General features: G+C 42.0%; 1 protein-coding gene across 1 annotated transcript; it reads right to left on the bottom strand.

Moving 5' to 3' along the window:
* Positions 1-1,753: 1,753 nt before the first annotated feature.
* On the bottom strand, positions 1,754-7,715 carry LOC311496440 (uncharacterized protein). The gene is made up of 4 exons (XM_084556307.1): positions 6,686-7,715; positions 5,067-5,363; positions 4,693-4,780; positions 1,754-2,848 (listed from the first exon to the last, which is right to left on the bottom strand). The coding sequence occupies exons 1-4, from the start codon at positions 7,080-7,082 to the stop codon at positions 2,437-2,439; spliced, it is 1,194 nt and encodes a 397-aa protein (XP_084412433.1). The 5' UTR covers positions 7,083-7,715; the 3' UTR covers positions 1,754-2,436.
* Between the last annotated feature and the right edge of the window lie 3,413 nt (positions 7,716-11,128).

Genomic DNA, 11,128 nt, shown 5'->3' with positions numbered 1-11,128 from the left:
TCAACCCTGCACACCAACCCAGTCAGTTATCTGGTGGTGGATCACTGCGATGACGGTTGAAGCTGTTTCCCCCTAAATAAACCAAATGCAAATGATGGTAGCAGCTGCCAGCGCGCCGTTAAAGGACAGCCCTGCTCCCCCCTCATCCCGACCGATGCCTGGGATGTTTACGTCGCGTATTACCACAGCACATACAGTAGGCACAAATAGGACGGGCGTTTGCCTCCCTGCGTGTTCAGACCTGAGCCTGCAGCAGGTTAAAGACCCCGCATCCCCTCTCTGGAGCACCAAGCCTCAGGCTGCAGCAGAACAGCAGACGCCCTGTCCTCTGCGCTCTGACTGCACTGGAAAAAATAGGAATAAAAAGGCTTCTGTCTTGTTTTGAACTGACAAAGCCTTCGTTCTCTGCTCAGAAACGTTCAAACCCACTCAGATCTTGTTGGTGGTGGAGCAGGCGCATGTATTAACGGTCTTTATTCAGCACCGAGCCACAGCCGGAGCGCCGGACGGACGCACGCCTGTCCTCATTGTTCATTCGCAGCAGCAGCAGCAGCAGCTGTCTGTCGGCTCACATATCAGACAGGAGTCCCAGAGCCACGGATCCTCAGACACATATGATGCTACACTCACCACACTTGTGCAGGATCAGCTGTGCCTGTGCGTCGGTCGGCGGTTTGAACGCGTAATGTTCAGACTCCAGATAAACGGCCTCTGTTGTTAGACGGCCCTGTTTGTTTGTTTGGCTGGGGGGCAGAAGGAGGAGCAGGTGGAGGAGCACATGGAGGAGCAGATGGAGGACGGAGGACTGAGGTAGTGGCTCATGAACAGAAAGAGGCGCAGAGACAAACCAGCAGAAACAGAATAATAGAGTCAGGGTTTCTATGCACTGTAACTTATTTTCTTCTGTATCTACAACAAGTTATCGGCAGCAATTTACTTTAATAATTTACTGATTGACATTAATTTAATGTAAGTGTGCTGTAATGTAGTTTATATTCGAAACAATACTGCAGTACTACAAAACAGTGTTTGATCATTCTGTGTTGTCCTTTCATTTAGGAAGTAATATTACTAGTGAAAGTGATCACTTCCTTTAATCTAATGGTTCAGACTAATATTATAAATCAAGAAATGTCAGTACCAGCTGTAGAGCTATAAGAAATGAAATGAAATTGTTGTTTCTTTTTGAGCATGTTTTGGCTTTAACTCCAAAAACTAACATTTATTTTAGGTAAAAGCCATAAAAAATATATTTTGTGGTACATTAGCGCGTTAAATCCTTTTTGTGATCAATTCTTTCTTGAGATAAAGACACAGTACAGCAATCAAACACAGAATTTTTAGAGCGTTAAATCCTAAAACCAACTCCCAGAAATCCTCTGGATGTCTCAGGTCTGCTCCAGTAATGCCTTCTAGTGAACAGTGAACTCTATTTACAGCAGCCCTGAGATATTACCCTGCTGTATCACAGCCAGGTCCAGAATATACTGTAGATAAAAATATACTGCTCAATGAGAATTACCCAGAATATTTTGTTGTCAAGTCTACAGCAACGTTTAACAGTGTAGAGTTCCTGTTTCTTGAACATAAATCCTTTTAATGTGACACATTTTAAGTGAATAATTTAAAATAATAATAAAAAACAAATAATGTCATTTTCTTTTATTCTTTTAGAGCCTCATGAAGAAAATAAAACTTGTTGGACACACTTCTTTCAGCAGGAATAATCAGTCACACAGTTATATTTGCATCATGTTTTTTTTTATTATTTATATTTAAAAACAAAAAAAAGCAAAAAGCATTTATATATATTTTCCCTCTATAAATTCTGCTGGTTTTTCTGAAGCCACCATGAACCTGAAGATGTGGCGCTGCAGCCTTTAGACACTAAGATGAGCTGTAGTTACAGATGTTGGACTCCAGGGGCGCTGTGTGGCTGTTACAGCAGATAGGCACTCACTTGGCCACTTCATTAGGTACACTAGTGAACGCTTTCTAATCTAAATCCTTCTTCATGACGGCGTCAGAAAGGTTGTGATTCACCTGAGTGATCATTTTGGAGGCTGTGGTGTTTCTGTTATTTTGTCTAGCCCACTGACTTAAAATGGGGTGGCCAAAATAATAGGAACCTCCAGAATGAAAACATAGCTGAATCAACATCTCTCAGAAACAGAACAGAAACTTAAAGACAAGACTTAGCGCAGGACTATTTTTATTATTTTTTATTTGATTAGAAGGCATTCACTAGTGTACCTAATGAAGTGGCCAGTGGGTGTGATTGTAGTGTTGTTCCCAGGGAGGTTAGCTGCATAAATAAACTGAGTACACGAAGGACTTTCCATTTGACCTGAGACGAATCCACATCAGTTCAAAGAATATTAATAAAATGCATTTACATAGTGTTCTCTAAACCACAGTGAATTAAATAATGTTCCATCAGCTGCACAGTATCCCTCCACTGTTGGCTCCTTTTCTGTTCGCTGCCTGCATGTCTCCAGACGGGTTCATGTTCTCAAACAGGTGTCCGTACTGCGTCTCCGTCTGGTGGTGACCGATCTTCCGGGATTTGAACGCCGTGGCCGCGCCTCTCCACGGCTCCCTCTGCAGCGACTGAGACTCTTCAGGTAACTCCGACATGAGCGTCCTCCGGCTGCCGTCCCCCAGAGAGCCGGGCTGTGAAAACGGAGCGTTTGTAATGTGGAGGAACTGGTCGGAGCGCGAGGGGTTCACCTTCTGGCGGGCTATCTTCCGGGCGTAATATCGCCGGGAGGCTGCTCGCCACGCCGCCCTCTTCAGCCTCTGGGCCTCCTCCGGCAGCTGGGACATCGGCACGCTCTTCCTCTTGTTCCTGGGGAGGTGAGAAAGGATCACACAGAAGATTCAGGTTACTAATGTTTAAATGTTAAAGAAAAGCTTTGACCACAGATGTATTAAGGACGGCTGCATTCCACTTAGAAAGAGGTTCTGCTGTTGTACACGCAGCTTGTCTGGACACTAAGGGAACGCAGCCGTCCTTAATGTTATTAATTCTAACTGTACTTTTCAGTTTATCGTCTTCAGATCACCGTGGGAGTCTGACTTGATTGGTCCCAGGGTGAACCTTCAGTAACAGGTGAGTTTGAAGGTGGTTGAATGTCTATTTACTCGTCTACAAATACTTTTCTGGAGGAAAGTTGTTCTGGAGTCGCTCCTGCAAAGATCTGTTGAGCCAATCAGATCATTTGGGGGCGGGGCTTTATGTGGTGATGGACAGAAGAGTAACAGTCATAGGTCATAGGTGTCACCTGAGAAGATGTGGAGTTGAATTAGTTTACGACTGAATGTCTATGATTAGCTGGAGGACTATTTTCTTTCTCTGTATGTATTGAAGCATACCTCATAATGAAATACATTGTGTGTTAACAGAATAGAGTCTGACTACACTGGGCTACTCAGTTTCTAACTCTTGAATCCTGAGGAGACAAGATTTAACTGTAGTCAATGCATATAGAGCAGGTACATGCACAACAATTTGTATTTTTCAATATTTTTGCAAAAAGTCCTTAAAGGGAACTACTGTTTTTTACAACCTGGACCTTATTTCTGGCATAAAATACAATCATTTACCCACCCATATAACTTTTGTGTCATTTGCAGTTGTTTAGGAAATAATTAGATCTGCGTATATCCATATAGCGGGAGTGACAGGGCACCGAGACGCAGCCTCTAAATAACACATTATGTGTATATGTAATATTTTGTTATGATACGCTAGTGCTATTCCCCGTTGAGTCAAGAGTTACCTGTTATCATGATGTCGTCTGTGAGCGGTGCGCGCACCCGCGACGGTCGGCTTGTTTACCTGTAATTTGCTGCTGCTAGTTTTTTTGCAACATGGCTGAATATTTTTCAGACTCTGACATTGTGGACGAACCATAGCAGTAGCAAACTACAGGTAAACGCTCAGAGATAACAGGTAACTCTGGACTCAACGCGGAATAGCACTAGCGTATCATAACAAAATATGGGTGAAATGAACGAGTTTCGCTGCAGATAAATGTTATTTAGAGGCTGCGTCTCGGTGCCCTGTCACTCCCGCTATATGGATTTAGGTTGATCTAATTATTTCGAGTGCAAATGACACAAAAGTTATATGGGTGAGTAAATGATTGTATTTTATACCAGAAATTAAGTCCAGGTTGTAAAAAAAACAGTAGTTCCCCTTTAATTAACCCAATAACAAGGAACAAGCTATGGTTATTGTACAGGTTATGACTATTGTATTAAGTATGTTAGTATTTTTAAAAAAAAAAGTAATACTAATATATAGATTATTTTCTTAGATTATATTCTCATAAAGTGATATTCTTTTTAATATTTTATTGACGGCTGGACAAAACTAGAACTTTTCCTATTCTTTCTCTTTGCTGTGAAAATTGTGTTTGCTATATTATGTAATAAAATCCATTAATCAAACTGAAGAAACTGTCGTCATTATTCACTCTTCATTTTCATTTCATTTTCCCTACGGCCAATTTCACCTATGAACCTAACCAGCATGTTTTTTGGACGGTGGGAGGAAGCTGGAGTCTGTCATGATTATTTCATAGAATATTTAAATTTCGAGAACAAATGTAGGGTTGAGGGGAACTTCTTCTTTTCAAGCGCCTCTACAAGTATTCGGCTCATTGTGTGTTTTATAAAATGACTCACCTCAGGTGTTCGTCAGCCATTATGAATCTCAAAGGGTCTACGTGAGGGTTCTCCATGAGCCTGGTTCCGTCTTGGTTCCCCGGTGTTTCTGCAGGGATCAGAAAGGAGGGACACATTCTTAGGAACAAAATTACTGAACACGGCAACTAGATAAACAACATAGACAAGATTTAAATCAGAAAATATCAGATCAACGGTTAATTAAACAAGCTTAATCTTAAATTTAATTGCTCTGTGCTGCAGACATATTTTGGATCTTTAACTCCAGCCCTATTTGACACTATTTGTCACTTGTATAACAGTAAATCAGAGTTAAAGCAGTAGTTCATAATGGTTCAGTGTGGTGAAGAATACTGATAACATTGGTGCATTACTTTTTCCACTGGGACCCTCTCTGTCCTGACGTGGACTGCCGGCGCTGTCCTGACGCTCTGCAGCTCTCTCCTCACTCATCTCCCACTTGATTAAGTCGATGTCACAGGGCTCTTCTTTGACCACGAGGCCGCTGGGAGATGTAGGCATATTTCTGACGGCCTCCGTCACGCACGAAGCGTCCGAGGAGCGGGAGGTGCTGCTGGTCTGGTCCAGGCCCATTCTGCTGGGGGACGATGGGAGAGCCGACTCGTGGCTCTGGGAGGACAAGTGCGAGGCGGGTCTCGCGAAAAAGCCCACTGTGGAGATAGGAGGACAAAAATGTGTTTATTATCAGTGTTTGAAGAATAAATGACTTTAAATCATTGTGTTCTTTATCAAGATGTGGTATAAAAAAATGCTTTTGAGCTGCTTCAGGAGACAAACGGTTGTTTTTGAGTCACCATGTGACACTGAGGTGATTGAAGTCTATTAAAGGGTTAGTTGGCAACAAATTGATCATTGGTGATTTAAATCTGTTTAGTAAAAGAATAAAATCTTCTATCCCAGAAGTGTTTGCCGTCTTTTAGTCTTGTCTTTGGGTTGTGGACGCCTGAATGAATTAAAAAACTACCTGAGTAAGTTCAGTTTTGTTTTGTAAAACATTGTAAGTTAAATATATTTTCCTTCTGTCCTGTTTGAAATACAACAGTATAGTTTAAATCAGTAGAAACGATTCATTAATCAATAATGAATAATGCAAGATGAAATGCATTTGATGTTTAAGTATTTCATCAAGCAAACACTTTCTGATTCCACTTTCAGAGTCTTAATGAGACAGTTTTCTGTTTTTATTTTCATGTGCAACACTGGACATTAAATATTTTTTAGTTTTTGGTACAGAACTAGTAATCTGAAGAAACCAAATTTACCACAAAGATTGAAATGGATTGTTTTTTCCCCACTATAAGTTATAGTACAAATATAGCAATGATTAGCGCTTGTTAATTTTTACACATACAGTACTTCTTTAACTTGCCTTCCTGGAGGCTGTGAGCCTTGTTAAACACCTCAAAAAACACATTTAACAACATCTGATGACTTGAATCCATCATGTGTTTTCCTAATTTTAAAAGAACTATTACTACCAGAAGACCACTGGCAGTACTTTTGAGTTTCTCTGACACCTGAGTGACTCCAAACTTGAGTAACAGCACTGTGTATGAAAGCATTATCTTTACATTTCTTTGATTGAAAAACAAATAAACTCAGCTGTCATTATATCAGACAAACCTTTTCTTGTAATGTCTCTGTAGAATCTTTTAGGGGGCTGTTTCTGGATATACATGAAGTAGACAGACCTGACTTTAACCATACAGTTAAATCTAATAGTAATAGTTGAATTTAGCATACACCCCTTAAGGCAGGACATGTTGCAGGACTGTCTAGTTTTAACTAGGTGTTCCTAATAAACTGTGGCTGCATGCTTATTAGGAACAAACCCAACCTGTAGGAAGAGTTTCTACTTAAATCCTTTATGTATAGTGGGTTTAACAGGGTCTGAAGATTGGTAAAGTTAAAGGAAAACATCTGAACTGTGGGAGTTTTAGGAACCAAACCAACAGATATTATTATAACTTACATGAGATGCTCATCTCACACTCCTGCTGCCCCGCTGCCATCATCTCATTGTCGGTGCCTCCCGTGTCAAACCCGCCCTGCTCTCCTCCTCCGGTGTGACGGTCCCCGGGGCTCCGTGACATGCCCGGGCCGTGCTCGTCTCCAAACAGCCTGCAGGTGCATCCGTGTCGGCGCAGCGCCTGCAGCTCGTCCTCTATCTCCGTCAGCCTGCACTCCAGCCGCTGGATCTCTTTGTCCCTGTCGGCCACCATCCGCTGGTACTCATGAGTCCTGGCGCTGTTTACGCCGTACAGCACGTTCACGATGGAGTCTATCGCCAGCCGGATGGCGTTTTCCACCACCAGAGCCTCCTCGTCGCGCATGTGCGGGTGCAAACTCCTGTTCTGGGCCAAATTCATCTTTGAAGTCGGCTCCTTGTTGACGTTAGCGAGCTGTCCGGAGCGTTAGCCGCCGAGGATGCTAAGCTATCAGGGCTCACTGACGACACCAGCCGCGAAAACACGTTAGACAAAAACAAAAGTCGCATCCAACACGCGAATCTAGAAGGTTTTAGTGATGTGAAACAATTTAAAATAAAGCATTATAACACAGAGCTGTGTTTATTAGGCACCGACGAGCCTTGAACCGTCAGCTTCAGGTGTGTTTCCTTCGCCGTTCTCTTCTTCGCTAAGAGCAGCGGTCAGTGCGTGATCTGACGGCGGCCACGGCGCCCCCTGGTGGCCAATCTATGCACCGCTACTACAGGCTGTTAGTGGCATTTCTAGATATAAGAGACTTAATAAGTTTATTAAAAGATTAATTGACGAACAGATTTGATCATTCGTTAGATTATCATTATTGAATCAGCTCAGTTTTTTGTTTTTTTGTTTTTAGTTAAATGTGAATGTCTCTGGGGTTTGGACAGACTAATAAGTAGTAATCTAATTATTATTATTATTAACAGTAATTAGATTGTATATTAAAATAGCTCTGCCCTCTGTCCCATTTAAAAGCAATGGTTTAGTTGATCTTCACAAAATTAATTGCCACTATTTTAATGTACTACTTATGTATTTTATCAAGCAAATATTTCTTGATTCTACTTTGAGTTTATAAGAAAATAAAAACGGAATAAAATAAAACTAAAATAGTTTTGTTTTTTTAAATTACTGCCTTTTATGACTGACTGGCACATGTTCGAATGAATTGTGTGGCGTGTAGAAAACCACATCAATAACTGTACGAAGGCTGTCCTATTTTTTTAAAAATCTAACTAATTTGAATTAAATTCTTATGTATACAGCTTTAATAACAATCCAGAATGGCTCAGCAGGCTTTACAGAACCCAGAGCCTTTTATTGTATTCCAGATTTTTATAGTTTTTATATTTCTGTTGCTGATTTTTTATTTTTATTTATTTATTTATTTTTAAAATATCTGCAGCTGCGACTTTGTAAATTTCCTCACAGTTGGATAAATAAAGGTTTATCTTATCTCATGCTACTGGACGCCTATAAAGTGTCTCTCCATCGATCTATTTATGTAAAAGGCTTCTTATTCAGTTTGGATGTAAAGATGGACACACACGTCTCCTGTCTGCAGAACGTCTCCAGTGAGACAAGAACCTCCAGAAGCTCTGCTTAAAAAATAAATACGCAAATTAGCCGTTTGAAAGCTGACACAAATGAATGTGCTTTGACTAAAAGAACATTCATTGTGTCATTCAGCTGCATTGTATCTGTGGTTTAACGCTCTGTTTGCTTCTACACGTGATGCCAGCTGTGGCTGATGGGTGGCAGCAGACAACCTTCAGGTTTTATTGGTCTGACTGAAGCAGCTCTAGTGGTTAACCCATTCACTCTGAGCCTCAGTGGGGAGGAAAAGATGTACGAAGCCGACACGCTGCTGTACGTCTCGTGTTGTGCGTTTAAGTTTGAAGTGATGCCTCTGCAGCTGTGTAGAGCTGAAACAACGTTATCTGCCGGTGGTTTTCTGACACAGGGTGGAATCTGTTTCTTTCTCTGGATACAAAACAAGAGTAAACACAGAAGATCAAATTACTTTTTTACCTCGACTTTCCTGACAAGAGAACACAAAGCATCTGGATCATTAATTCAATTCAACTCAATTTTATTTATATAGCGTCAATAACAATACAAATCGTCTCAAGACGCTTTACAAAAACCCGGCCTGAAACCCCCAGAGCAGCCTGAAGGCGATGGTGGCAAGGAAAAACTCCCTTTTAACAGGAAGAAACCCTGAGCAGAACCCAGCTCATATGGAGGGACCCATCTGCCTAAGGCCAGCCGGGTACAGACAGAAGAAAGAGAGAAGAGAACAGCAAGATAAACATACATCTGCCATAGATGCTAAAGCGTACATGTGGAATCTTATGATACAAACTGATGATGTTACATGACAGACATTAAATGATCGATTTGTGACGGAGGTCAGCGATGGATCCTTTCTTCACCGTCTCCTCCTGCAGCTCTATTCTCTTTGAGTTTGAAGAATAATTACTAATAATTTAAAAAGCACATTCCCTCTTGAATTCAGTCAGGGACACAATCATGTGCAGACACTTTCTTGCTCTCAGTCCATGGAGCAAGAAAAGAACAAGAGGTCTGGATTCGTACTGATTCTGAGTTGATGCACCTGGAAATATTTTCAAATGAACATTAAAACCATATTCTATCAAAACAACATATCTGCAGTTTTAACAATTCAATTCAGTTCAATTGAGGGTTAGGGTTGGAGGAGGAGGGGGGAGAGGGACACACAGCAGTTAATATGCTATACAGTAATAGCACAGACTTGCATGACTAGTAGCAGATAGGAAGTTAGAGGACAAGAGCTCTGTGCCAGAGAAAAGAAAGAGGAAGATGCGAGAGAGGAGAGAGAAGAGAGAAGAGAGAAGAGGACATGTGTTCGGTGCATCGTCCCCCAACAGCCTAGGCCTATAGCAGCATAACAAGAATACAAAGTCAAAACTCATGGACATGTGGTCATGATAGGAACTTTTAAAGTCTGCATCAATGTACGGATTAACAGATTAATTGTTTCTCATATCTGTGTGCAGGTTCAGGACTCCTAGAGGACAACGAAAGACTCCAATATCAACATCACAGTGAGACATAATAATTAAGAGGGACTCAGACACATATACATACCAGGGCAGGGTGCAGAAGGTCTGGCGGTGGTGGTCCTGGACAATGAGGACCCTAAGTTTCTTCTGAGATGAGTCACAGGTTGGCCATGTAGCTCATCTGGTTGAGCTGGTCAACATTTCGGGTGGATTTCCTGTTCCAAGTTTGTTTGCTTGGTGTCTGAAGATGTGGTGATTCACTGACATCGATGTGAAACTTCCACCTTCCAGACACTGACTCAAATCTCTTGAGCGCCCAAATGTACACAAGTCGTTGGTAAGCCGGCGTGGTTTAGCTTTTTTTTTTGTTGTTGTTGGCACGTCTTGGGAAATTATAAAGAAATGTAAAAAGGATGATTTGATTGTTACTCAACCATCCAGCAGTGAAAAGCGTTGAAGTTAAAGCGTGTTCTGTGTGAAAAGCTGGTGGATGAACATGGTTTGACCTCAACAGCTGGGACAGTGGTGGATAGGAAAGTGTGGAGCCAGTAATACGTCCTCTGACTCTCCTTTAAAGACGGGGCGGGTGGATGTATATGATCGGAGTGCTGTGTCCTCTTGAGATGCAGTTGCCAACTTCACAGTCAATGGTAGGTGTATTTGTTGGGTGGGATATCTGAGGGTGACATACACTGATCAGTCATAACATTACCTTCAGTTTACAGTCATACGTGGGAGGTGCAACCTCTCCAGAAATGTAGCTACGTGCATGGATTCCTCTAGACCTCTGAAGGTGAGCCGTGGGATCAGAAACCGAGAAGTCAGCAGCATTTTGTTTCAAATGCTCCAGGCTGAGCGGTGGAGCTTCCACGGATAGAACTTGTTGGATCAGCTCATCCCAGCGATGCTCAAATGAATTTGGAGGTCAAGACAACATACGTGACTGCTCCTTCATGTAAAAACAAAAACAGTTCATCAGACCAGGCCACATGCACGCATACCCTGACTGGTCTGCAGCTACACAGCATCAACTTCTTCGGCAATGTCAGCTACAGAAGCTCGTCTGTTGGATCTGACCACACGGGTCCAGCCTTCTCTGCTCTGGTGTGTGTCTCCACCACGGTTTGGTCCTTTTAGTCAGAGTCACTTTATCTGTCAGTGGTGATAATGTTATGGTTGATCAATGTATATAGCACTTTGGCGGTCAGTGCGCATCGTGGCCGTGAGGCTCACACCGTGCACTGCTCTCTTATTAAATGGTCGGGTGCACGTCAAGCGTCAGCTCCGGTCACGTTCGCTGATTCGGGGTCTGACGGTTTTTAGACCTGTGAAAAAACACAAGAGCTAAATTAGTTTTTAAATGTTCAAGTGCACGTTCAG

This window comes from Chelon labrosus, assembly GCF_963514085.1.
Source record: "Chelon labrosus genome assembly, chromosome: 12".
Classification (NCBI taxonomy): Eukaryota; Metazoa; Chordata; class Actinopteri; order Mugiliformes; family Mugilidae; genus Chelon; species Chelon labrosus.
Note: the sequence above shows the minus strand (reverse complement) of the source record. Positions and strands in the feature narration are given on the sequence as shown.